A 27,477-nucleotide genomic window follows, 5' to 3' on the forward strand; every position below is an offset into this window, starting at 1 on the left:
GCTAGGGAGTCCTCCACACAGGTGTTTCTCCTCTGGTGCCAAATAAGAAAGTCAGAGGCCAGCTGTGGTGCTACCGGAGGCTGGGCAGATGAGAGAACCCCGACGGCTTCATTCAGTTTCCTCTGTCTCTGCTTTACTGACATTTTCAGGCTTTGGCACATAGTGATGGCATACATACAGCATTTGTCAGGGTTTAGACTCTACTTAGATCTAGAGAATTCAACATCAATATATTGGAATGCTCTGCCTTGAAGTTTGAGCAGTGTTTACAGGCTGTTTGCTTCCCAGCCTTTTTCTCTGCACTCCATGTTTCTGATGATCTGGCACCAGATCTAATTGATTATATATTACTGTTTTACACGTTTATTGTCAGCCATGAAAACAGCCTTCTCCCTTGCAGCTGCCTGATATGTAACCTTCAAACAGGATTCAGATCTTTGAAAAAGACTAAGAAGAGCCCAAAGGCACATCACAAAACACAAACTTCTTGCTCCGCTGCAGTTGCGAGCTCTGCCAGGGGTAAGCGTGTTGCGGGGCCAGGCAGGCAGCAAGCAGCAGCCCGCGCCTCAGGGAGGAGAGGTGCAGGGATGAGGAACCCTCCCGAGCTGTGAAGGCGAGGAGCAGCGTGGAGGCTCTTTGTCCGTGCAGCCAGAGCACGGGAAGGTGAGGGGACACGCCAGTGTGTGCGTTTCTGGGCGGACAGCTAGAAGCAGAGCCACTCTTTCCAGTCTTCGCTGCAGAGCGCTGCTTAACAAGTGCAGGTGAATGCTTTCGTGCCACTCTGGTTCCCATTTTTAATGACAGATGTTGTCAGCTTCCTTTTTCTTCACCCTTCTGTGGTGCCTTTGGCCTCTCCTCCTCCTGTCAGGGTTTGGAGACCAGCTCCACCTGGCGTTGTCACAGACCCTCTTTCATTGTAGTGCCGTAGGTGACTGTCTGCCTTCCCAATCCTCCACATGTGGAATTACTGGTGCAGTGCTCCCTCTGAGTCCCATGAATCCTTGTATGACAGCAGTGGAGTGTCCCCTGTGCCCATCAGTCATGTTGTGCTGCAGGCTGGGAGCAGGAGAGGTGAGCTTTACCACTGCTGGCAGTACTGCAGAGCCATCAGGCCCAGCTCCCCACTCCAAAAGGACGTGTTTGCAGGATTAGCACTTGCTGATGGACGCTTATTTTTCAGGGGTAAAGGAGTAAAAAATGCTGTACTGTTTTAAAGATAAGTGGTGGCTTGTGCATTCAGGGTAAGGACATTTTACGTGTGCTGCCGAACAAATTGAGTTAAACTGGTAAAATGATGCACGGCGTGCTGTCGCTCAGTGAAGTGCATGGCCGTTATGTAAAGGTTTTAATGACTTTCTTCATCTGTCTGCTTAGGAACACCATGCGTCTGGCAAAAATTTGAGAAGGCTCAAGGCGTTAAAGAAAGCTCATCTAAATAAAGGCGGGTTAAAGTGACATTGCAGTTACCTAATCCTGTATTGTCCTGCCATGTGACTCCGGTGATACTGAGGCGCAGCGTTTCTTTTGCCTGGTGCACAGATTATGCTTTTCCTGTCATCTTCCAAGATCAGTTGCTTTGTTAAACTAGCGATGGGAAGGAAACAGAGGAGCAACAGACTATTTACAGCAAGGCTTCGAGGCAGTCATTTCCAAGGCACAGTGACAAGCTCACAGGCTGAAGAATGAATCAAAATAAAACCCTGCATTCAGCTTTTGGACTGGTACCAGAGTCAAGAGCTACGCTCTTAAGGTCAGCTATTCAAAATGAACTGGAAGCATCTGGGTTTATTCAGGGCAGTTAATCAGCTATTTGTTTGACCTTTTTCTATCAAGTTAGTTTTCAAAGCAGCGAGCTAAAGCCTGAAAATTTGTGTCAAATATTTTGCATTTGTGTCAAAGGTACTATATAGAACGTGAGCAACTCGCCACTCTTGTGCATAAAGCTTAGTGTTTCAATTGCAAAGCCTCTTTTATCTTGTAGATGAAGATCCTGACACGGTAAACCTGTTAGTGGGAGATGGACATAAATAGCTCTAAGTTTTGTCCCCAGTTTTGGACAAAATTGCAACATGTAAATACAGAAGATTTGTTTTTAAGGTAATTTCCAGACTAGTCTTTGGACTTTTGATAAGCAGCTTTTTTTTTCTTCTGTTTGTCACCATGTCCATTACATGTGGGATTGTATATTCATGAGAATTATTTCACTTCATTAAACTGCTTATTGAGGCATTTTGTTCAATGGGGAAGTGACCATCCTACAGACTATGACAACAGGATATGTGAATGGAGGAGGTCTTGGAAAACTCCGCTATGCCAGGTGGAATCGTGAGGACAGCGGAGAGGACTACGGGCGTGAGGAGTGCTGTGGAGGAGACGAAGAGGGCAGGCAGCAGAGGCTGACCCCATTTGAGAAACTAATGCAGGATATGTCCCAGAATGAAAAAGTGGTGAAAGAATTAACCTTGGGAAAGAGAATTGGCCTCTATCGAGTCAGAGGAGAAATAGGAAGTGGGAATTTCTCACAGGTGAAACTTGGAATTCATTCCCTGACCAAAGGTAGGCACTGCTGTGTGGGTCGTGGTTTCTGTGAGCCCTAGTTGTGTGTGTACACAGATGGGCCTTTTTGGGGAAAAGGTGCTGTCTGAGCCTTAAATACACATGCAGGTTGTACGTGCCTTTGTTGCGTGACTCTGTAAGCAGGCACACAGGTAAACGCTTAGCTTGGAGAAGCCTGTATTCATGACTAGCAGCCAGAAACGTTTTATTAGAGTGGCAAAGTTTGTCTGCGCACTTGGGGAAGTTAACCCCACGGTGCTGTACCTCCTTCCTGCAAACACTCCGCCTGCTGTCAGCTCTGCCCAGCTCAGGGGCTGCCCACAGCCCCACTTAGCAAGGCTTCCTTTGTTTCACAGCAAATTTACTGGCATGGCTGAGGCTTTTACTCGATAACAGTAGTTTTGGTGAGAAGTGTTATGCTGTTTTTGCTGACTCGTGCAGGTAGTGCGTTCATACAGGAAGCTGGGACAAGGCATATCGGTGTGGGCTGAGCAGACGCAGGAGGACAAGCTTTGCTACAGCCAAACCTGGGTAGAAGGCTGTGTTGAACTGCCAATTATTTTTCTAAGTACAGAAATGCACTGCATAAGCTGCTTCTAGGGGGAGCTAGAAAAGCTAGGTAGCTGCAGCAAACATTTCAGTTACAGGTGTAACTCAGAACTTGTCTTCACCTACCCTGTTTATTCTGCTGTCTGTGACAATATTAGAAACTATTCTTGTTTTCCCTTAGTTTTCCCCATGTACATTAATATCTTCTGTTCTGTCTTTCCAATTCAATTGTTTCTCCTTCCCTGCATCACCTTAAGGCTGAGAGAACTAAATATTCCCCAAAGCCCTCATTCCTTATTGCCAGTTCTTATTTTTGCTGACCACCTCCTTCAGCCCAGATGCAGAGGTCTGGAAGCTCACGTTTAGCCCAGTTATGATGCTGTTGCTGCACTGGGAGCACAGTGGACAATTGGCGGTATTTCTTCCCCAAAATTCAAGCCTGCCTAAGGCTAGGGGTTGGTTTATCTGGGTGTGGTTTTTTTTGCTTGCTTGTTTCAGGGAGGCATCACTGTTGTACTTGGCCCATAGTTTTGTTTACGCTCAGTGATTTTTTTCCTTCCAAAGAAAACTGTCTTGTGCTTGCTGCTGACGGAAATACCACTCCTGCACCACGCACAGGAGGAACACTAATGGAAGGATAAATTGGGGCTGGATAAACCTTTTACCTGTTGAACTTAGGTTGCTTTAGAATGTGTATAGGGCTGATTTTCTTTTGTTTGTTAGTAGCTTTTTGGGTTATAATGTTCACTGGGCAAGGATTTAATTTTTTGATACTAAGTTTGCAACGCTCTTGAAGAAGGAGGGATGAGAGGAAAATATCCTTGGTTGTCTCCGCCTGCGAGCTCATCCGTCCTCACAGAATGCACTGTGGGGATGGGAGACCAAGAACATGTGTGCATGCACACACCCATGCACAGGCGTGCACAAACCCGTGCACAGGCGTGCACACACACACATCCTTTGGAAGAGGAGTTATTTTTTTCCAACAGATGTACACTGCTGTGTTGTTAATGAGCTGATGTGTCTGCACAGCGCTAATGAGTACAAGTCTTTTTCTTGGCTGAGACGTAAATTAAACAGGCTTCATTATTATGACTTCTGTTTGGGTTCCTGGGGTAGGGAAAGGCTTCTTGTATGTTGGGAGGGGACATTTAGGTGTTCAGAAATTGTCATACTGGTATGTTCTAAGCATCTTCCTCCTCCTGACATTTCACCCTGTATTGAGAAAGTTTTGTTCTTTACCAAGATCAGCTTTTGTTCCAACTCGGGATATTCTATGATTCTATGATAAGTAATTACACGTGTGCTGTTCTGTACTCCGTGAGTTCTGTTCCAGGAGGATACCTGGAAAAGTTTCCAAGGGGGAAAAAACTGCAGGACTGTACTTGATGAGAACCTTGTTTCTCTCACAAGGGTTGCCTTGATTGCTTACCAGATACAGGAAAATCTTTGGTGCTATGTTGTTCATGGGGTTTTTCAGGAGTGCTGTCCATGTTATTAACCTGAATTTTGGCAGGGATTTTCTCCAGATGCCTGTTGAGTTGCTTGCTTAGGACAGTTAGGTTCCTAAGCACTCTGTGACCTTTATTCCACGTGTCTGAGAGCACAGCTGAATGTATACAATTAAGAACACCCCAAACTTACAGCTGTTAAAAAGTTCATCTGCTGTGAAGCAGCAATTGCAAGGGCAGGACTGACCAGTCACCTACTTTGTTTTTAAGCTATTTCAGGTCAGTTTTGCTTTTGTTTCCTTTTGCCAGTGTAGCATACACCACTTCTTCCTGAAATACTTTCTCAGCCTTCTTTTAATCTCTCTTGTTGACTGAGATTTCAGATAGGTCTTTTCAAAACCTGAACAAACCCAGCATATGATCAATCAAAATCTTTTCCTAATTAATTTCAGTATTTTGGTAAATAAATTGCCTACTGAAAATGCCCTCCTGTTTGAACTGCTACCATGCAAGGGTAATAGAGGATTTGTAAACCAAGTTTGTTTTTTTTTGTTCTGTTTTGTTTTTCTTGTTTGTTTGCTTGTTTCTTTTTGAGGCAGTTTAAGAAGGAAAATAAGGAGTGTTTTTTTTTTTTTTTTTTTAACAATTCAGGCCATGTGGTTTTCGTAAACATCACACATACACAAACACGATGTAGATTTAAATGAGCTTGGTCCTGATACATGGTGGTGTGAGAACAGGATCTGGCCCTTTGATTCTAAAACTTTTTTTGTTTTCCTTCCTTATAAACACTTTGCAGGAAAACAGACTAGGAGGAATAGTAAATTACAGCAAAAGAAAATGGAAAGAATTTCTCCTAGAAGTTTGTTGTTTGCTTGTTTAAAGCCCAAATGCACCCAAACTTTATGAATCAAGATGTAACGATGCAATTATTTAGGTAAGATTCTGAGAACTGTTATCCCTACACATGTAGTTGTGCAAATGTTACCTACTGTGAGCTGATGCTCTTTCCTCTCAGTCTAGCTGGTGGTCAACAAGCTACCAACGTGATGAGGGTTTTACAGTCTTTCACCCCTAGGTCCCAGCAGCCAGAGCTCTGCCAGGATCAGTGCCGGGTGCTGTTCCCTTTCTGCAGCTGCATTCCCTTCCGATGCGCCTCGCCACCACCACCAGCACCATGCGGGAGCACAGTGCAATCTCTCCTAACTGGCTTGCTAGGCAGCATGAAACAGGTTAGGGGAGCAAGGCGGGGAAGCCTGCCCCGTGTTCAGTCCAGAGTCCTTCTGAAAACAGGCACATCAAGGGACGATCCAGCACCTTTCAGAAGAACCTCATTTGTTACAATATCTGCATGCTTTAGTAGGGGGATCAATTTATGCATTTATGTTACTAAGAAATGTAAATATACCAAATGTGGAATTTTTTAACCTGTACAGAGATAAATGCATATGTATCAGTAACACTTCCAGTATGTTGAAACACTAAATTTGAGTTAAACAGCTTTATAATATTACGTAAAAACATCTTGAATATCTTTATACCCAATGTAAACATGTTATGGTCTTGTCACTCTTCTCTTAAAGCAACAAGTAAGCAATACTGATTTTTTTTTTAATTTGCCCCTGTGTGCTAGAAAGAAAGGTGAAGTTTTTCTCTAAAAGATTTGATAAAAAATGATTAATCTAATCTAAATCTTGAAATGGTTGTTTAAATGTGCTTCTTTCCAAGAACAAACAGTTGTTTTACCTGCCCTGGTTCAGTTTAATTTTGCTGTCTTGATAAGTTACACAAAGGCACTGTAAACCTATCCTAACCAGGCTAATCCTTCTGGTACCAGCTGTATTCAAGACAAGAGGCATGGCCCACCAGTTTAAGACAGAAACATAAGGGCAATTCTGATTGATCTTTTGGAGCTTCCCTTTTGATACAGTGCAGCTGCGTATGTATGTATACGAGCATTTTGTGACCCCTGGCTTCACTGTAGATAAGCAACAGAAACACAGAACTTAACCACGGCTTTGCATTACCAGGACAGCACAAGACAGATTTGCTGTCTTACAGGATCCCTGCAACTTATTCTACTTCACTGTTTTATTTCCTTCCTTAGTATAAAGTCTATCTGTGGTGTGAATTCATGGCCCACTGTCGTATACAGACATAAAATTGTACTTTTCCTGTATTCTGTGCAGTACCAAGAACTACTCATGCATGAACTCGTTGGAAAAACTGGCTCAGCTATCCTGAGAAAGACAAACCTCTGCAACACTGATTTTGGTAACTGAGAATTTGTGGGGATATGGGATAAGACGTTAGGCAACCATTCTGTAAGTCACACCAACTTAAACACATCTTTCTGTTATGAGCTTGCAGGGTTATATTCAAAGTCCCTAAATTACTTCCGAGTATTCTGTCGGCTCTGAAACAAACCACCTAAATTCAACACCTCCATTAGTCTGGAAGAATCAGGCTCTTGTGCATAACACACCTAAATTATCTGAACAGCACTGAGCTAATATCAAAAAGCGAGAGCACAGACTTCAACATTTTAGTGAGTAGCAAGTTGAGGAGGGAGACACATTTGCAGCCCAGTCTTAGGGGTTTTGCAGGATCAGTCTGTGTTCTAGGAATGCAGCATCTCCGCTCGTTATTGTAACACCAAGATGAGACTCTCAGCTGTCCATTTCTTTCTAGAAAACAGAGGGCAGCAATACCAGCTTCCCATCTCTCTGACTTGGGGCCAGACTTCTGTTTTGAAAGCTGCAATGCCTAGGCTAGACACCTAACAGATGATGTAATTGTGGTCATCAGACATGTATTAGCTTGATAGCCATGGAACACAACACATGATTTGATTAGCACTTGCAGTACTCTACCACTCTCTAGCTATACCAGCTGTGAGTACGACGCTGGAGATCAGAAAGGAAGATGAAGATGGGTGTGTGTGAAAGATGACAGGGCTTAGGAGGCTGCTGTAGCTTATCTTGTATTCATCATAGGTGAAATTTCACTGCAGTTACACAACCAAGCATTATTGTACACAAAGAGTGTTACCGTTTGTACCTGTTGAGTTAACATGGAGAAGCATTTTTCTTTTCAGAGAAAGTAGCTATTAAGATTTTAGACAAGACAAAACTAGACCAGAAGACTCAACGTTTGCTGTCTCGTGAGATATCCAACATGGAAAAACTGCACCACCCAAATATCATCAGACTGTATGAAGTAGTGGAGACGCTCTCAAAACTGCACCTGGTGATGGAGTATGCAGGAGGTGGGGAGCTCTTCACTAAAATCACTACAGAAGGGAAGCTATTAGAAACAGAGTGTAAAATAATCTTCTCCCAGATTGTCTCTGCTGTGAAGCACATGGTAAGTTGCTCTTCCACAGGCACGTTGCTCCTCACTACTTGGCAGAATTAGTGGATGTACCCTTGGCAGAATTAGTGGATGTACCTTTTGTTTTTCCAAGCAGTAGGTTTAGTGTTATCAAGACTTCTGGCCTGTATCTCTGAAAAGCAAAAAAAAAAACTAGAGAAGGGCTGTCCTAAAGTTCTGTATGCCCTGGCAGCCAGGAGGGCCAGCAGTACCCTGGGGTGTATCAAGCATGTCATTGCTAGCTGGTTAAGAGAAGGGATTGTCCTGCTCTGCACTGGTGTGGCCTCACCTCCAGAACTATGTGTGGTTTGGGACACCACAATATAAGAAGGACATAAAACTATTAGAAAGCATCCAAAGGAGGGCTATGAAGAAGGTGAAGGGTCTAGAGCGCAAGATGTATGAGGAGCGGCTGAGGTCCCTGGGTTTGTTCAGCCCAGAGCAGAGCAGGCTGAGGGGAGGCCTCATGGCGGCCTGCAGCTCCCTCATGAGGGGAGCGGAGGGGCAGGCGCTGAGCTCTGCTCTCTGGGGACAGCGACAGGGCCCGAGGGAACGGCATGGAGCTGGGACAGGGGAGGGTCAGGCTGGGTGTTAGGGAAAGGTTCTGCACCCAGAGGGTGGTCGGGCACTGGGACAGGCTCCCCAGGGCAGTGGTCACGGCACTGAGCTCCTGGAGTTCAAGAAGTGTTTGGACAATGCTCTCAGACACAGGGTCTGATTTTTAGGTAGTCCTGTGTGGAGCCCAAGAGTGGGGCTTGATGATCCTTTTAGGTCCCTTCCAAAACAGGATATTCTGTGATTCTGTGAAAGATATCCAAGAGAACTTTCATATCCACCCCAAGTTATTGCCCCTCTGTTGGCAGCTTTTGGGAGGAAACTGAAATAGGAGCATTTGGTGGGTAGAACCATCCATTTAGTAACAGCATTCTCCTATGTTGCTGTAGGTACCATGTAACAGAGCTCAATTTCTTCCCTCCAGATATTTCAAAACTTAGCATCACTCTTCTGCTAGAAGAAAGTGTCCCAGAGAAAGTGTGCTAGGTATTGCAAACACCCAGCTTACTTATTAATGAATGTGGGAGACTGGCAATTAAGACAGTTAATTCCTGGTCCTCACTTAGGTGCAATCTGTGATCTTAACCCCTAGCCAGTCACTTCCTCTTGCCTAGTCTTCATTACTGCAACTGGATTTAGAATGATGCAATTTGTAGAACACAAAGCATCCTACAAGGGCAGAAGAGGGTAATTAACTACTTCCTGTACAACCTCCTCTGAACCTTGCTTAGTGACTACAGCACAAAAACACTAGAAAACTCTTCTGTATTTGAGAAGTAAAACTAAGACTTGTTAAGGTTGGCACAGGGTGCCCTCTGGTGGCTCACTCTCCTGCCAGGTAACTCGCTTGGGCTTTGAAAAGCAGGAGGTCACAGGCAAGGGTATTTATTTCCAGGTCAGGCATCTAGAAACATGCTGCAAACTGCTTACAGAATATATAAGGAGTGTCTTTTTTTTTTTAAATGTATTTTGACAGAACGATGAGATGTTCTTTAAATGACAGATTAGCTTCAACACCTTTTCCAAAGATATTGGATCTTACTTTAAAGATTGCATCTATTTCTTAGCATCAAACCCAGACTACCACCTTGGCCAACCTCTTCACTCATGCACAGAGTCTTCTGCAAAAAAGATGTTACTTTTGCTAATCCATTAAATTCAGGATACTCATATCCCATCTCATCCCTCATAGATGAGGATTGAAGATCCCTGGTTGTTACTAATGACAGTTTTAAAAGTGTGTGACACAGAAGGGTATACAGAAGGATTTCCCTATTGCCCCCAGATACACGTGCACCTTCTTACCTCTAAGGGTAAAGAGCAGAAAGTGCTCAAACACTTCCATTCTTCCTAGTTATTTCAAAGACGACGTTAAACCCTTACCTAATCAAGACAGGTGTATGTCCACTCAGCAAATTCAATTTGCAAAATTTCAATTTGAGGAAAAAAGGTACAAGTTGCAGCCTATTTACTATCGATTTCTAAAACTAGAAGACACCACTGAACTCAGTGTCCTGTAAGATTGTGGAATATTACAAGGCACAAGTTTGTGATCCTTCTCTCTTGCCATTACCAGTTCTTCACAGGATATTAGATCACACAACAGAATTATAGCAGCTTTCTTATTTTGTCTGTTCACATTCCCTTTATGATCTTCGTGAACTACAAGCTGTCTGTTCACAAGTCCAAGTGCTCAGAACATATGCAAAAATGGCATCATTTAAAAAGAAATTATTTTTGTTACTTACATCATTACAGAAATGTAGTAATTTCAAAAGTGTTCTGAACCCTGAAAAAATAAAACACATTTTGCACATGAAGGTATCTAGACATGTATGGATAGCCATGATGCCACCACAAATCTACTTAATGAAAATAGTAAATTTGTTAACATGAGATTGCTGTCCTTAAAAATAAAAGGACATCCTTCTTCCTATCTCCTCCAGGTACTGTGCTGTTTTCTCAGCAGTAGAGAATCATTAGACTTATTTAAATACTTTAACTTTTCAGTTTCCTAGTAATGCTTACTTCTGACTTCGTCTGAGACAGGCAATTCTCTCCCCATTGTGGCAATTAATCAATGGTAAGAGGTAGTCACTTGGGAACTTCCCGATGAACAAGCTAATACCATATTTTCTTCTTGTTCTATAGCATGAGAATAATATCATTCACCGGGACTTGAAAGCAGAAAATGTTTTCTACACCAGTAACACCTGTGTTAAGGTGGGAGACTTTGGATTCAGCACCATCAGTAAGAGAGATGAAACTTTAAATACTTTTTGTGGTTCCCCTCCTTATGCTGCCCCTGAACTCTTCCGAGATGAAAACTATGTCGGCATTTATGTTGACATCTGGGCACTAGGAATCCTGTTATACTTCATGATGACAGGTATCATGCCATTTCGAGCAGATACAGTGGCCAAACTGAAAAAGTGCATTCTTGAAGGGACATATAGTTTGCCTGCCTCCCTCTCAGAGCCTTGCCAGAAACTGATAAAAGGAGTCCTTCAGCCAGTACCAACAGAACGATACTCTGTCAAACTTATTATGAACAGTGAATGGATGCAGGGGATACAATACCCTAAGCCTTTACAGCCATTTAAACTGGATCCAAAGTATTTGTCTGAGATTAGTACGCTCAAAGAGGAAGAAATTGAAGTGAAAAACACTCTGAAAGATCTGGGAATCACAGAAGAACACATTCAAAATAACCGGGGAAGAGACGCACGCAGCTCAATAACAGGTGTCTACAGAATTGTTTTACACAGAGTACAGAAGAAAAGGGCGCTTGAGTGTGTCCCTATAATGTCCTGTCCAGATCCCAAAGAACAAGACTTGAAGAAAGGTATCAACTCTTACAGTGGGATAAAGTACACATCGAAGCTGTGTTCTATTTTGTAAACTGCACTGCAGGCTTTATACTCGGCACACTTAACAAAGGGTTTTATTCACTTTTCCCAAGCTTTGGTGTTAACATTTTTTTTGTAACTTTTAAATAAACCAAATACGCCTCATCTCCTTTGTATTTCTCAGTTCAAACTTGGAGTGCTCAAATGCAGAGCTCTAATGTGCTTGGTTTTCCCTTTGCTCCAGGGGCATGGTCTAGCCAGTGCAAGAACTCAGGTAAAACAGGTACGAGATAAATAGTGGAAGTGATCTTTTAATAAAGATAAAATAATACTGCCCTTAACATGCCTGGGAGATCTCTAAGCACACACATTACAACTGACTTCTCAGAAAGTTACCTTAGCTTGACAAAACTCTGCCACTGCAGACCAGAACAGTTTTCACAGAGAACAGTCAATCCGCAAACAACTGTAAATTCTTTAAAAAAATCTTCTTAAAAATTATTCAGCAAATTAAACATAAAAAGTAATTAGAGCTTTAAAAAAGAAAAGAAAAATAACTGTAGAAAGGACAAGGCTGTTGTTGACAGCGGTTCCTGATTTGTCAAAATTCAGAAAGGCAAATTCAGATATGCTACTCTAACCCTGCAGGTGTGGTTGCAATTTTCAGTGCATAACTGGTTGGGCTGCCATCTAACCTTCTGACACGTTCCAATATTTGTATGATTCTCACAGTCCGCAACCGCTTAGAACCCAGTTGCACTCCAATAACGAAACAAACATAAGCGTACTCCAAGACTCGTGTACTTTTACATTCTTGCTTTAGCACTGGGCATCCCTAGGTAAGCTGAGCGCTGTGGATACTTAGGTCTGTTTTCATACTGAGTATTTCAGGCTTGTACTAACTTCTGCGATAATACTTTGACAACAGAGGCTGGTGAAAAACTGATTTTGATATTCATGAAGTTAGAAAAATAGGAATTGTCAGGTTTCCGAGTGTCACCAAGACGTACGTACTCCTACCTTCAGCTTTAATCAGGCATTTTAATCAGCAACACCAGCAGCTCAGATGTGAACGGGTAGTAGCTGTCCTCTTGAACAGGCACAGTTGAAATGCCCACGCTGACAGGTAGAGCCTGTATGATTTTAGTTAAGACAGGTAAACTAATGCAACGTTTAGAGAGGTACAGTTGGTGATGTCAAATTTAAAGGCAGGATGCCTTATCTATTATTAGGGCCAATTAGATGATCTGTTGACCTTAAAAAGAGTAGTTAATGTAAACGAGCAACAGAATGACTCTGAAAAGCCACCCATGGAAAACTGTGCTCAACAAGACCCAGGTAAGCAAAAAGCAAGAACTGATCCCCTTTCATGGTGTATGTGAGAAGGAGATAAAGCAATGCTGTTGTTCCTAAGACAGTAGTAACACTGATTGTACTTTATAAGCTGGGAATGAATTCCTCCACAACAGTAAGTTTCCATCTGAAAACATGTAAGTTACCTTGAAACACAGCCCTGAAATAGTGATTTCCCACCAACCTTGACAACCCTTTCTTCCATTTGTGTAATGGAATGATATCAAGGAGAAAGATCCAGGAGGCCCACACAGCTTGTGACCCCCACAGTTCGGGTTTTCACAAGGCCAGTTTCCCCTTTCTTTCCTGTTAAGGATAAAATGCATCCTGAAAACTCAACAAGTCAGCACTACTCCAGCAGGTTTCAAATATCTCAAACTTTATTTTAATAAGGGATCAGCCTCACAGACAGTGAGGGTCTGTGGTTAACTTTTTGTGCCAGTAGCTCAATTCTTGGCTTGTCCACTGCCAGCAATGGACTTTGTTCCATGGCAATTTTTTTTCTGGTGCCAATACAAGTTTCATGAGGGCAACCTAAACCAAAATGCTTGCAAACACTATCTTCATGCATCACTGCTCCATAACTTTCAGCAGAACAAACAGATTAGTATCCATCAATTTATAATAAACATCTATTTTACCAAGGCTTGACTGTACAAATACAGCAAGTTACCAAATCCTAGTGAGTGACAGATAATACAAACACTTCGTTACACAAAAAAGATCGTGATTTAAACAGATGAATCATTTCTTGCTACTTTATATGAGATAATGTAGCTTTGTAGAATTAGCAAAGAAATAAAATTCAACAAAACTTCATTCTGTACATTAGCTCAATTAAATATATAATACAAGCTTACAAGGCTCATGTCATAGTTCATTACCAATCTGGGCTTTAAAAAGCTACCAGAATGGAATCCCCATTAGAACTGTGTATCTACCACTTGCAAAAATGGATAGCTTGCATACTGGGGAAAAAAAAGAAAGAAAAGACCCCACTCCTAAGACATCACCAATAGTGAGAAGGACTTCAAAGTACAAAGCCAAATCCAAAGTTAGAAATAGTCTCTTAGAAATGTATTATATAAAGAATAGTGAGAGGCCAGAGTTCCAGACAAAATGATCCTACTCCCTTTCTTAGTTTGCCAATTAAAACAGCTCCATAATGTCTAGAAGTTTTATTTGAAAATTCTGCTCCTTTAAATACTTGTTACAGTTAAATAATCCTGAAAAGTGCCAAATCAGTAAGTCCAAGAAATATACCCTTTTATGTTCTTTAGAAGAACAACCGTCTACCTCCCTCGTCATTCCTCTTTCCCCCCAGGCTGATGTGATTTATAAGGCAGGTAAAAAATGCACAGAATGGGTTTTAGGTGGAACTTCATGATAACTAACATTGTTAGTTACTGTCAGCCTTGTGGTCCTTGATCCACTATTTTGATAGGGGAAGAGTGATTTTATTACGGTAGTGAGCGTTACTTGGTACTGTATCTTTTCCAAAGCAATGGGGTGAGCAGAGGTAGACTGGGAGAAGAAAGGGAAGGTGATAAAGGGCAAGAGAAGTGCAGAATTCAGAAGACTGACTGCTTACTGTCAAGGCACTGAGAACCCTAACATTAAAAGCTTGGACTATTTTGCCACACACTTTTGCATACAAGTAGAATTTAAGTGTAGGTTTCAAGCCATTTTACATGGAAAAAGCAAGCAGAAGATTCACTTTTTTCTATGTACAAAGACCTTGTAATAGACTACAGCTACTACTCTGCAATTAAAAAAATTCAGACATGTTAAAGAATCCACAAAGCCCCTAGCAAGTCCCATTATCTCCAGTATATTAATGATTTTAGTGTCCTGAAAATACTATAAATATCAGCACACTGCATTAAGACAAATCCTTTCAAGGAGTTTGAAGGTTTTTCATCCCCAATTAAGTACTACTGTACAATGCAACTTCAGTACTACTGTAATCCTTTCTTTCACCCTACCCTCACACCTTTTTCCATTCCCCACCTCACAGAGGTATCTTAATGCTCCCCATTGGAAATGGCAACAGTAACGCCTTCAGATTCTGTTGTTGCAGGGATTCTTGGCACTTTCTTAGCAGGGCTTGGGATGTGCTAAGAAGAAGGGAAAAAAGACATTAAATACAGTTTTCTAGTTCACATACATTCAATACTTCATGGCTAGTCCAACTCTCAAACAACATTCATGCTATACTGGACAGCTTGGTTTTAAGTCATTCACATTGGTCATGCTTCATGCAAAGTGATCATGTGAAAACAGCCAGTTTCTTCTTGTTTCATTCTTGTGCAGTTTCATTCTTGTTATGATGAAATGTATTTTTTAAAATTCCATGTGTTTTTTTTACTTCTGGCTTGTACGCTACATATTTTAACAAAGCACTTGAAATAATTTGTTAAATCCCTTCATCTTTTACCATACGTGCACATGCTAAGACAACCACATAAACCGTTCCACCATTTACATCAAACTTTAAAAGAGTGCACAGTGTTCACCTCATGAACAACGCCTGGGTGGACAACTTCAACTCCTGCCTCCAGAGGTCCATCACCCATGATTGGGCGTCGTGCATAGGTTCTTCTGTGTTTTTCATCCACACGCACAAGGTACCATGTTCCCTCAAAGAGATCTTCTACAGAACACTGTGGAATATAGTTGGCTGAGAAAATAAAAACAACAACATACTGTTAGTTGGTTCCTGGTGAGAGTTTCATTCAACACTGGCCTTTACATATTGCAGTTTAGAAGTACTAAGACGGGAAAACCAATTTCATTTGGTTTCATTTCATTTCAATGTGTACAAGCTACAGGAAAGCACTTTACAAGCTACAAGGAAGTAGAAAGAGTTGGACATCCTCTTCATTCCATAACCAAATCATTACACCTGTGCAAATTAAGTATTTTGCTGTAGGATTAGGAATACTGGAATACCAGAGTACTGTGTTCAGCTCTAGGGCCCCCAACATATAAAGGGCATGGACCGACACGGACCTGTCAGAGCAAGTCCAGAAGAGGGCCATGAGGATGACCATGGAGCACCTCTCCCATGAAGACAGGCTGAGAGAGCTGGGGCTGTTCAGCCTGGAGAAAAGGCGGCTCTGGGGAGACCTTACAGTGGCCTTCCAGGACATGTGGGAAAACACTGGGGAGGGACTCTGTCAGGAAGTCCTAGTGATAGGACAAAGGGTAATGGCTTTAAACTAAAAGAGGGTAGGTTTAGATTGGATTTACAGATATGGATTCTTCACTCAGTGGTTTGGAGAGGCCCTGGCACAAGCTGCCCAGAGAAGCTGTGGATGCCCCATCCCTGGAGCTGTTCAAGGCCAGGCTAAATGGGGCACAGGGCAATCTGACCTAGTGGAGGTGTTCCTGCCCATGGCAAGGGTGTTGGAATCAGATGACCTTTAAAATCCCTTCCAACCCACACTGTTCTGCAATTCTAAGATTATGGTTCTACAATATATGTTTATGAAGTTCTTACCCAAGTGATGAGTTTCCTGTCTAATCTTCATGTTTTCAGCAAAGACATCAGGTGCAATACATTTTCTCGAGTCAAGTCTTGTTTTAAGATCAGAAAGGCTTGCAGTTATTTTGTCCAGTGCAGAACCTACAACATAAACCCATCACGTACCATTTGCACCAGTGCCAAAAGCTGCACACTAGCATGTTTGCATAGCAAGACTATTCAAAATATTCTGCATTATAGAAGCTAAGTTTCTAGTTAGGTATAAATATTCCCAATTACTTGAGAAAAACATTTGTAGCATTTGAAAAATATTATCTATTTGCCAAAGAGTCACTTAAAACATATCCTGGAGCTGGAACATCTTTGATGTTACTGTCATTAAGCACTGTTCTACAGGTTTACTTAGGCTGGTGGGTAACGTAGCAAAGCTTTTAGAGGTGAGCTGTGCAAGGGAGTTAATTAGCATCTCTTCGTTTCACTCACCAGGAGTGGCATCCTGTGTAACTCTGATGGAATACAGAGTAGCAGCAAAACCAGAGCCATATGAGAACACACTAATTCTCTGTCCTGCGAGATGCTCTGGAGAGTACCTGCAAACGAAACAACAGTTTAAGCTGAGAATTAAGTCAAGATGCCTGTTTTAAATAACTAGAAAGTGCAGCTAGCTTAGAAAAAGCAGACATCAGATTGTATCAACTACAACACCACATCTAGCATGCTATATGCTTAAATGAGGGCTTTTTAAAAAAAGATTTCAAACACTGCTGTTATGAGATGATTTTCAAGACTGCCTATGCAAAAACGAAGAGCAAAGAAATGCCCAGAATATGATAATCTAGGAGGTGGCCAATTTTCATTCCTAAGTGTCCTAAAGCCTAAAATGAAACATCGCATCTTGGAATGCAAAGTAACAATACAAGAGACCCAAGATGAGTGGTTTAATTTATACTTAGCATGCTTTTTTAAGTCTCAGTGATGGGAAAAAAAGTTAAGTAAATATTTGCTTTTATTATTATAGGGAAACAGAGGAAGCATTCTGATTCTGTTTTCTACTATGGCAGTGTCTTTTGGGGAGGTTAAGGGAGAGAAGGTTGGGAAAAGGTACACCACCTTACAAATAAGATCCTACTTTGGAAAGCAGTAAGCAGTGTTTTAGATTAGCTTCTGACACAAACTTTGAATCCACTTGTCACTTGAACTAATTGCGTATGCAGAATAATTTCGTAACATTTTATGTGCTTACATATAAAAAGCTATGAGTTTGGTTTTCCAATTTTATACTTACTGGGCTAGAAGAGAGGCAAGGCAACCGTAGACTGAAGGGGTATACATATTTCCATTCTGATTGGACACAAGTAATGAAGCTTTGGTTTTCTGATTGAAGAGCTCTGCACTAGCTTTCATAAAAGCTTTTTCCACATCTCTGTCAAAATATGTATCTTCAAGTTTTACATCCCTATTACAACAAACAGATAAATGCAAAAAAAAGAAGTGGTCAGTAATAGTTAGAGGAAAAGGAAGAATATCTTGCATGTTTACCAAATTAAGACTATCTGAACAAGTAAGGCAGCAACCATTCTCACCTGAAAGCTTCCAGCCCACTGAAAATGCCACTTGCTGTCTCTGGGTTCTGGTCACTGAGAAAGTCATTCAGCAGCAGTCTAGCCACACTCTTCTGCACCAGTTTACAGTAGGGAGAATGAAAGATCATGAATCCAAAGTCGTTCAAGGTGAAACGTCTGTCTGTTCCTTCTGGAATTGGCAGAAAAGTTGTGTTACAACTTATTACTTGTACTCACTTCAGCTATTAAAATAAAACAGGGGGATGGCACGACTTAGTCGTCGTAATACGTCAGCATACAAAAGACAACTCAAGACTAACTCTTACTGGCAAACTCATTTAAAACACTGACAAAACGTCTGTTTAAAAATTCATTTCTTACTGATCTTGTGCACCATTGAGCAATGTTTACTCTTCTAGAAGAAACAGCTATAACCTTAACAGAAACTCAGTATTTCTACCAAGCATTTTGAAATAAGAAATACTCTGCTTCACCTCTCCTTCAAACCTGTCCTTCTTAATAGGGGTGAAGCAACTACTAAACATGGGAGGATAAAATAAATATAATCACTTTGTATTTAAATATTAACCTCAATATTTTAAGAGCTTTGGGGGAGGGAAAAACAACACACTCTGAAGCAAGGTATTTATATTGCCACAACAAAAGCCTGAAGAGACTACTCCTTATTGATCATCAGGTACTCAGTTGTAACAGTACAGAAATAATGTGTTTCTTAAGGGGGAAGAGCAAACATTTCAACCACCTCAAAAACAAAAAAAAGGAGGCAGTATGCTTGTCTTTAGATTGGATGCTAAAACCTGAAAATATACTGTTTGTGTAATTATATGTTCCAGTATTTGTGGCTACATACCCTTTTGCCACTGGGCGTGGATTTTGTTGCGATAGACAGTATAGCAGCGATCTAACGCACTGAGGTAGCACTGTATAGACAGCTTGCCATCAACGACAGGATATTCGGAGACCATGTCTGGCTTATAGAAGTCATAGGCATGCTGCATGTGGGTTCCGCGCAATCCTGATGGAGAGAATTTGGCAACGTTGAATTTTATTTTATTTAGCTTCTGTGAGTCAGTTTGAATACATCACTTCACAAATGTGGAAAGCAACTAATATTTGGTCCCAGACAAACAGGTTTTCTTAGCACTTCAAGCCTTTCTAGGTAATGTTTCACACAGTTCTCAAACGCCTGCAACTCATGTACAGTAGGCTTGAGCATCACAAACACATTAACAGGTCATTTCTTCTTGAAATGAGAGTGCAGTGCTTTGTTATTCAGTTCTAGCCCACACTTTATTGGAGAATCTCCTAGTACAAAACAGATAGAAGCATCTCTAACTGGTTTTTACTGCGTACTATAGGAGACTTGGCCAAGGTAGCCAAAAGGAGACAACTTTCTGACATTAGTGGGAGTTAATCCAGCCCTCCAGCAACCCAGAGAAACAGGGGGCATGCTTCAGAATGGACCGAGTATCTGGCTGAATGGTATTTGTTTTCTCACAGGACTCACCTCTCTCAAAAATCAAAGGAGCATTTGGGCCAACCAGCATAGCAACAGCACCAGCTCCCCCTGTTGGCCTGGCGTTTCCAGTGGCATACACAGCAATGTCTCCAGCAACAACAAGTGCGTAACGCCCTGTAAAAACACACAGAAATAACAATGAGAACTAGTCAAGAATCTAGATTTTGCTACCCACCAGCAACTTTTGGGATTTGGTTATTTCAAACCATTTAACTTTTCTGTCAGCTACCGAATTTCGTGGGAAAAGACCAGTGATGATTATCCATGGTCTCATCTTCTGCATGTAATTAACTAGTGGCAAATGCCCAGAATATTTAAGACTTCAGAAAGAATTAACATAGTTTATCCTCTGGATTTCATACAGTTAAGCATAGACACTGTGATTATAAAGAGATTAACCAACAGCAGAGAATGACGTAAATTTGCAAGAAAATACCCTGAACTTACCATCCCAAGAACTGGACTCAATCCAATTAACCGCATTAAAAAGAGCAGCAGTGCCTCCATAGCATGCATTCGTGGTGTCGATTCCTTCTACATCTGTATTACCAGATTCTTCAAAAAGTTGCATCAGGACAGTCTTCACAGATTTTGATTTATCAATTATTGTCTCCGTTCCAACTTCTAATCTCCCAATACAATCATAGGAGAGGCTGTTCCTCTCCATAAGCTTCTGAACCACAGTCAAGCAGAGGGAATTGATATCCTCACGGTCAGAGCAGAACCCCATCTTCGACTGGCCTAACCCAATGGTGTACTTGCCAGCATCCACGCCATCATACTTCTCCAGCTCTGTCTGGTCAACATACTGAGATGGAAAATATATTTCTAGTGCAACGATTCCCACATCTTTGGGCCAACAGGATTCAACATTCACTGGAAGAGACCCAGGCATTGTGGCAGATCTTTAAGAAAAGAAAAAAAAAAAAAAACAAAAACAGCTCATTTATACACATCCCTTTCTAGAGACCTACTTTGTATGTACTTTAGCTTTCTCTGCAGGTATACAGAAAAGGTTAAGTTTTAGGTATCCTACAAGTTCATTTGCAAAAGGCAAGCCTCAGAGATTTTGGTCTGAGCATACTGAAAACATCATAATCAATTTGATAACATTTCATTTTAAGTTCTTTTAACTGAAAATTCAATTTCAGCACTGGAGCCGGGTACATTTAGCTAAAGCCCAAGGTATTTCACCGCAGCAAAATACATGATCAAGAAGTGTTTGAGAAATGAGTCTGTTTATTATTCTATTTCTGCGTGTAAGCAAAGTCTCAATTCTACACAAGCAGGCTAGGAACACCGGACTGCTTTTTAAACTGTTGCTGATCAAGAACCAACTAACTCAGGAATAAACCCAGCCATAACACAGGTCAGAACTTTCCGAACCTGCTTGTATCTTTATGCTCAGTGACCCAGGGTGTTCCACCGCGCTTGTAAGTGCCAGAGACGCCAGGCTCTGTCTGCTCCTTTAACACCCACTCCGTTCTGCCGTCCCTGAACTATGACCGCCGACACCATGCCTAGAGGTGTGCTCCCCGGCCAGAGGAGCACCCACGGCCTTGTTACCCCTTCAATCCCTCCACCTACGGCGCTCCTCCCCCGGGACAGCGGGGCGGGCCCTCAGCCGCCACCGGCCGCCCCCCCACGCCCGCCTCAAGGTTACCGGGACCCACCCGGGGCCGCGCCGCGCGGACAGCCGCTCCCCTCCCCTCCCCTCCCCTCCGATCCTTCCCTTCCCTTCTCTTCCCTTCCCTTCCCCTCCCCTCCCGTCCGCTCTCCCCGCCCCCCCCCCCCCCCGGGTCCCGTCCCGTCCCTCACACGCTGCGGAATCCCATGGCCGGCGGCTTGCGGCCAGGGCGCATGCGCCGGAGCGGGGGGGGGGGGGGGGGGGGCGGGCACCGCGCGCACCCCCCGCGCGCGCACCCCCCCTCCTTCCCCGCGGGAGCGCGCGCGGCGCGGGCACGGCGCGGCCCCAGAGCGCCGCCGTGCCCCTGCTGCGGCCGGCGCCACGCGTCCCGCCGGCTTTCCCTGCTCTCCGTGTCGGAGGCTTCCCTACTGCCCTCACCTTTCTTCTTGTTTTTGAACACGCTTCGCTGCTGCTTTCACCTTTTTTTATTTGTTTTTAAATGAAATTGCAGCCGGGAGACGGGATGCCCAGAGCACCATCCAGCTCCGGTGGGCATCCCATGCATGCTTCCAGGGCTGCCCCACTGACCGTGAGAAGGATTTAGGGGGACAGACAGCAACTGTGAGCTTCGTGGCTTTCTGGGAGCGCTGCTCCCAGACCCCAGAGCCGCATTTTATCCTAAATCTACACGGGCACTGGTGAGGAGAGGAGGGTGAATGAATGCCAACAGCACCAACCACGAGCTTTCCAGGTCCAAAGAGCCGCTTGGAGAGCAGCATGCCATGGCACAGACACCCCTTCCTCCCTCTGGACGGCACCAGACAGGGCACAGCCAGCTGTGGGGTGCCCTGGCACGGTCACGGTGACACCCCAGGGCTGAGCCTCGCCCCCAGAGCCCGGCACAATCCTGCGGAGACTGCGATGGTTAATTTTGGGACAGAGCAGCTCACTTGGAAGTGACCTAGAAAGATGACCAAGTCCCACTGCCTGGCCACACCAGGGCTAGCCAAAAGTTAGAGGGCACGCTACTGAGGGCGTTATCCAAGTGTCCCTGACAGGCACCAGCCACCTCCCTAGGAAGCCTGTCCCAGTGCTCAGCCACCCTCATGGCAAAGAAATTGTTCCTCATGTCCAGCCAGAGCCTCCCCGGCACAGCTCTGTGCCATTGCCATGCATCCCATCATTGGTTACCAGGGAGCAGAGACTGCAGTTTTAATTAAGTTACATATGAGCACAGAAGACAAGATGATGGCATATAATGGACTTGTCATGTCACAGCCCTAGAACAATGGCTTTTAATCAGGCATTTATTCTGAGGACAGCTCAGTATGCCAAAAGGGTTTGCATCATTGGTGAGCTCTGAGGAAAACACTCTGCTTCTGTGCTTGCCAGTTACAGGGCTTGGAGATCAACACCAGCATTTAATTACATGTTACTTGCCGCAGTTCCTTCGCTGAAGAGCTTTTTGTGGAAGACAACTTAAGGGAGGCGATTTCTGTTGTATTCTCACCAAGTACGCTTGGCGTAGCAGCAGCCAGGGCTGTCAGGTTACACCACAGTGTACAACGTTGCTTTATATGCCTGCTCTGGTCATTTAAGAAAATGGGACGTGTGGCATCTTAAGTCACTTGTTACGATGGAAATTGTTCGTCTGACCTGAGACAAGCAGCCTTTTGTTCCCCTGGTCCAACAACAAACAATCCCAGTCACTGAGAGTGAAATGGTACTCAGAAGTACTACTTCCTTTAAAAATCGAGAGCCTGAGATGCTTCAGTGCAAGGCAACGAGGAACCTGCTTTGTTTTGCATCCCCTTTGGGTTCTGCAGGGAATGAATGAGCAGCATCAGACAGCCACAACTTTCTCTTTTGCGTTGCCAGATGTAGAAACGCCTTCTCCCACAACAACCGGCAGCATTCATGATCATTATTCACAGAATCACTGGGGTTGGAAGAGACCTCCGAGATCACCCAGTCCAACCATCCCCCTACCACCACTATCACCCACTACACCACGTCCCTCAGCACCACGTCCAGCCTTTCCGTGAACACCCCCAGGGACGGTGACTCCACCACCTCCCTGGGCAACCCGTCCCAATGCCTGGCTGCTCTTTCCGAGAAGAAATGTCTCCTCGTTTCCAACCTGAACCTCCCCTAGGGCAGCTTGAGGCCATTCCCTCTAGTCCTATCACCGTTTATCTGTGAGAAGAGGCGGACCCCCTGCTCCCCGCACCTTCCCTTCAGGTACCTGTAGGGAGCCATGAGGATACCGCCGACACTTTTGACATTTCTGAGGTAACTTCTGAGGCCACTAACGGCCGCACAGCCCCCGGCTGCAAGTCACCAGCCGAAAACCCGACCCTACGCTCCCGGTACCGGCACTTCGCCCCGTGGCCGCGCACAGCCGCCCCCCGTCCCCGGCCACTCTGAGGGGACGCGGCCCGGCCCCACGGCCGCTCACCTGCGCGAGGCGATGGCGATCGCTGCCGCTGCCGCACGCCCGACCAGGAGGAAACGCCGGCAACCGGCGCGCGGCGCCTTTAAACGGCCCCGCGGCCCGGGCTCCTGCACGCGCGCTGAGTGGCAGCTCCCGTCGGCCAATCACGGGCGCCGCCACCGCCCCGGGTCCCGCCCTCCGAGCGCGCCGCGGCCGCCGGAGGAGGCGGGGGGAATGGTGTGAGAAAGTGACGCGGCGTGGCCAGAGGGCGGCGCGCCAATGAGGACGCGGCACGGGCGGCGGCGGAGCAATGGGAGCCGAGCGCCGCGCGGGGGCAGCCAATGGGAGCGCGCGGCCGACCGCGGGTGAGAGTAGGGCGGCCGCCGGGGCACGGCGAAGCGAGGAGGCCGTCGGTCGCCTAGCAACGGGCGGCACGGCCCGGCCCGCGCGGCCCGGCCCGCCCCGGCCCGAACCCTGCCGCCATTTTGCGGCGTGTGGCGGGGGTCGCCTCACGGACCCGCACACCTGACATGAGCCCCGTACACCTCACACGGACCCGCACACCTCACACGGGCACACCCCCGGGGGGACAGGGGCTCGGTGGTCCTGTCCCGGGGTGCTGGGAGCGGGCAGTGCCAAATCGCAGGCTGATTTTAAAGCCGCTAGAGCCAAAGGGATACCCTCCCTGGGCAGCTGGTGTCAGCTTCTGTGGCATCTGATGGCTACAGCTGGCAGGGACACCACCTTCCTCACCTCACGCAGCGTCAGGGCAACACAAATAGATTGTTTCCACAGTCCTAGGAACAAGTGAAAACAATGGAAAAGGAAGGGGAAAGCTCTCATGGAAAGCCTTAGCTCCTGCCCTGTTTGTTCAATCTGATTTGAACCTGTAATCACTCAGCTAGCGTCACACATAGTCGCAGATTTGTCATGGAACTCTTCATAGAGCAAAATTGAGAAATGCTACTGAGAAATTGGGAGTTGTTTGCAGTTGGTACTCTGCACGCTGATAAGCTTATGTCAGTCTCTACTAGCCAGTTCCCTTTATAATCCTGAAAAAACACGGTGACAAAATGCAAACTGAACATGCCGTGGCATGGTTACATCCTATAGACACACCACATCTTCCATGCCTACAGACCAAACAGACTTCCTGCTAGAAAACTGATTTTTTTTTCTGCTCTTTTGGAAGAGTTGAACTTCTCCCCTGGGTATCTAAAACTTCAATTCCTCCTTCTTCCTACCACAGAAAAAATAAAGTTTCCTTCTTCCAGACTTAGAATGGGCTCCTAATGCCAGCCTCTTACCACGTACCCCAGTGCCAGAATGGCTCCTCACACTGTGGTACTTTGTTCTGCCGTGGAGAACCGCACCCGTTCAGGAAGAGAGGAAACAAGCTGTCTGGTCCTGAATTTGCAGGACCTCATGTCGGGGTGGAAGCGCAGCAAGCTGGGCCTTCACAGCCCCTTCCCTACACCCTGGGGACCCTGCTGTCTCTGTGCAGGGCCAGCCGCCATACAGCATGCCCTCCTCAGCCAGGTCGGATGCAGTGAGGAGGGCTGTGAGGCAGGGAGCAGCAGGAAGACTCCCCATCACTCTGGAGCTGCCTCCCAACTCAGGAGCTCTGCAGGTGCACATGTCCAGCTCCCTCCTGGGATGCTCCTGGCCATGGACATGATGCCCAGCTTCACCTTGGACCTGCCTCACTGCCACAACCTTCCCTGCAAACCTGGGCTCCCAGCTGACCCTTGCAGCTGTCCCTGGACCTGCTTTGCTTTTCTGTTTGGGCGCCGTGAGAGCGTGCCCTTGTCAGCGAGGCCGCTGCCCGGCCAGCCTTGGTGTCACGTTCGGCTCCTGGCTCACCTGCCCTTGTCCGGCAGCCTGCCCTTGCTGCTCCCTGACAGATCAACTGTGCTTGCCTGTCCGCCTGCACTCACATCAGGCTTTCTTTTTGATAAACGTCCTATCTGCTTCCAGAATGGTAAAAGCAGATTTTTTTATTATTATTATTTTTTTAATGTGTACCCAACAATATGTGCATATGTAAATAGCAATATTCTGATTTTTATTACATCTTCACATATCTGACCAAGGGATGATCCATATTTACTGCCTTGTTTCCAGTCTTTCCACAGCCTTTCTCATTAACTTTCTATGTTGTTGAAGACAGTATGACATAGACATGCACAAAATCATTGATATTAATCTGAAATAATGTATGTGCAAAACAGTAAAAGAAATTTAAAAACACTACAAATGAATGAACCACCTGTAGCCAACAGAATTATAACCATGTTCTCCTACTCTGCCCATACCAAAGCACGTTTACAGATTACATCCTGCAGCTGATGAAGGAAAGCTAAAAGGTAAAATGTAACAGCCAGTTACTGGATTTTCTGAATTTTAAAACAGAGTCTAAAGACACAATGCAATCCTAGTTTTTTTCGTAATTATTTGAAGTTAAATTCATGGACCAGGTATCTAATCTATGCTGAAAAAAGCAATGTATTTGTCTTCTAAGGATGCTTGCTCCATGTTCTAATTTAAATCTACATCTACTTCAGACAACCTTCTCTTGCTGACTGTTTCGGTAACTAATTTAGTAGCCCTTACTAGTATTTTGTAGCCTAAGATTTACTACTTCTTCTAATTAATTGCTACAATTTCATCTGTGATTGTTGTCAAGAGCATTATTCTTTCTCTTCAGCTTCAAGAGGCTTCAGATCCAATTTTCCTGTCACTGAGTGTAATGTCAGGGAATACTTACACTGTTTGCAAGAAAGGTCTGCCTATACAGCTGTTGCAATGGAATTGACCACAATTGGTTTATATAGATTTCTCAGAAAGATTGCAGTAAATAACAATAAATTTGTTGATGGATCTTGTTCCAGATCTTAGGTAACTTACAGTCCTCTAACCAAGTCATGCCCCAGACTTGGGATTGCCACCATCTGAACCCCATCTTGTGAGAGTGCAGGTCGTTCCCCTTCCATGACTGAAGAACTTAACCAATCTGCCCAGTGATATTTTCAGTAGAGACCGTAACAGAGATGGTGTTTGGTGTATTTGTGTGCCAGAAGGATTGCTGCACCTCTGTAACCGTGGAACTTGTAACCTGAGAATGGGAAAGGTCCACTCATTAAAGATGCAATTACCAAAGAAAGACGGAATAATTCAGAATGACCTTGGAGCTCAGACGTTGGCAGTGAGAGGACAAACAAACATCCTTTTCCTCCCTTAAAACCCGTTCATCATTTGAGCCCATTAAGACAGAAGATGAGTTTGAATTTGAGTCTCTCTTAGCATTTCTCACTTACACAGAAGTGAGTGGAATCTCCTAAACCAAGTGCTTTGAGAGAAAATTGTTTCTTGTCTGATGATTCTCCTTTACCTCTGGTTACAAGTCACGGTAACAACTTTAGGACTCTGGTTTTGTCTCGATAGACCTGACAGATTCTTTGTTTCTGTTTCGTAGTTCTTAGGCAATCCTATCTGTGATAGGTTTTTCTAAAGCCCAGAGAGATGGAGATCACCATATTAGGTTAATATTTTAAGAGTTGATGACTCTTAAAATAAATTAAACAACCAAACGTTAAAACTGTTTCTTGAAACGGAGTAAATTTATTGGAATTTTCAAGAATATTAAATGAATCATGGGCCAAATTGGGATGGAATTCAATGGAAACTAGGCTTCTAAGTCACTAAAATGCTCAGTGAGGTTATCAGAAGCAGCTGACTGCATCTTTAGTTGCCTAAACCCATTGCTATCATTTTTTTGGAAAACAAAGTCATGTGCTGTAATAAGCCCTTCTGCAAAACAAGATGTTGAGATAACTACAGAAAAAAACATTGATTTCATTTTGTTGCCAAGTACAAAATAGTAAAGGTCAAAAATAATGCTCAGGTACAGAGAGTGTGAGGTCACCTAAGTGAAGGTTTGGAAACTGGAAGAATTTTCTTTTTTGTATTTGGTGTTTGTGTGTCAGGGTTCAGGGATAAATGAAGCTGTACCAGAGAGTAGGTCTTCAAAGTGCTGTTTTGATACTTGATATACCAATACTGGAGAAGACATTTCTTTAGATTGACTGCTAGACGTTATTCCTAATTCAATTCCCAAAAGAATGCACAGGAACACAAAATCA

At 44.2% G+C, this 27,477-nt stretch overlaps 2 protein-coding genes across 4 annotated transcripts; one reads left to right on the forward strand and one right to left on the reverse strand.

Annotated features, from left to right (window-relative positions):
• On the forward strand, positions 1-13,679 carry NIM1K (NIM1 serine/threonine protein kinase). Of its 3 annotated transcripts, none has more exons than XM_050716595.1 (4): positions 1-2,556; positions 6,746-6,830; positions 7,654-7,922; positions 10,635-13,679. In XM_050716595.1, exons 2-4 carry the CDS (start codon positions 6,761-6,763, stop codon positions 11,382-11,384), a joined length of 1,089 nt encoding a protein of 362 aa, XP_050572552.1. In that variant the 5' UTR covers positions 1-2,556; positions 6,746-6,760; the 3' UTR covers positions 11,385-13,679. The 3 variants fall into 3 exon arrangements, with proteins under 3 accessions (XP_050572552.1, XP_035422063.1, XP_050572551.1); XM_050716594.1 differs by lacking the exon at positions 1-2,556 and adding an exon at positions 4,838-5,493; XM_035566170.2 differs by lacking the exon at positions 6,746-6,830.
• On the reverse strand, positions 13,048-23,491 carry HMGCS1 (3-hydroxy-3-methylglutaryl-CoA synthase 1). Its single transcript, XM_035566169.2, has 10 exons — positions 23,360-23,491; positions 19,722-20,179; positions 19,263-19,388; positions 18,606-18,770; positions 17,756-17,924; positions 17,458-17,628; positions 16,656-16,762; positions 16,188-16,313; positions 15,202-15,365; positions 13,048-14,802 (listed from the first exon to the last, which is right to left on the reverse strand). Exons 2-10 carry the CDS (start codon positions 20,167-20,169, stop codon positions 14,710-14,712), a joined length of 1,569 nt encoding a protein of 522 aa, XP_035422062.1. The 5' UTR covers positions 20,170-20,179; positions 23,360-23,491; the 3' UTR covers positions 13,048-14,709.
• Between the last annotated feature and the right edge of the window lie 3,986 nt (positions 23,492-27,477).

Source organism: Cygnus atratus, chromosome Z, assembly GCF_013377495.2.
Source record: "Cygnus atratus isolate AKBS03 ecotype Queensland, Australia chromosome Z, CAtr_DNAZoo_HiC_assembly, whole genome shotgun sequence".
Taxonomy (NCBI): domain Eukaryota; kingdom Metazoa; phylum Chordata; class Aves; order Anseriformes; family Anatidae; genus Cygnus; species Cygnus atratus.

Bases quoted from the DNA above. Each gene is read 5' to 3' on its own strand.
- NIM1K (XM_035566170.2), top strand. From the start codon at position 2,265: ATGACAACAGGATATGTGAATGGAGGAGGTCTTGGAAAACTCCGCTAT. The intron at 2,557-7,653 runs GTAGGCACTGCT...TTTTCTTTTCAG, and splicing joins AATTCATTCCCTGACCAAAG to AGAAAGTAGCTATTAAGATT. The intron at 7,923-10,634 runs GTAAGTTGCTCT...CTTGTTCTATAG, and splicing joins TCTCTGCTGTGAAGCACATG to CATGAGAATAATATCATTCA.
- HMGCS1 (XM_035566169.2), bottom strand. From the start codon at position 20,169: ATGCCTGGGTCTCTTCCAGTGAATGTTGAATCCTGTTGGCCCAAAGAT. The intron at 16,763-17,457 runs GTAAGTATAAAA...TTTCGTTTGCAG, and splicing joins CTTGCCTCTCTTCTAGCCCA to GTACTCTCCAGAGCATCTCG. The intron at 15,366-16,187 runs GTAAGAACTTCA...TTATTTTCTCAG, and splicing joins ACAGGAAACTCATCACTTGG to CCAACTATATTCCACAGTGT.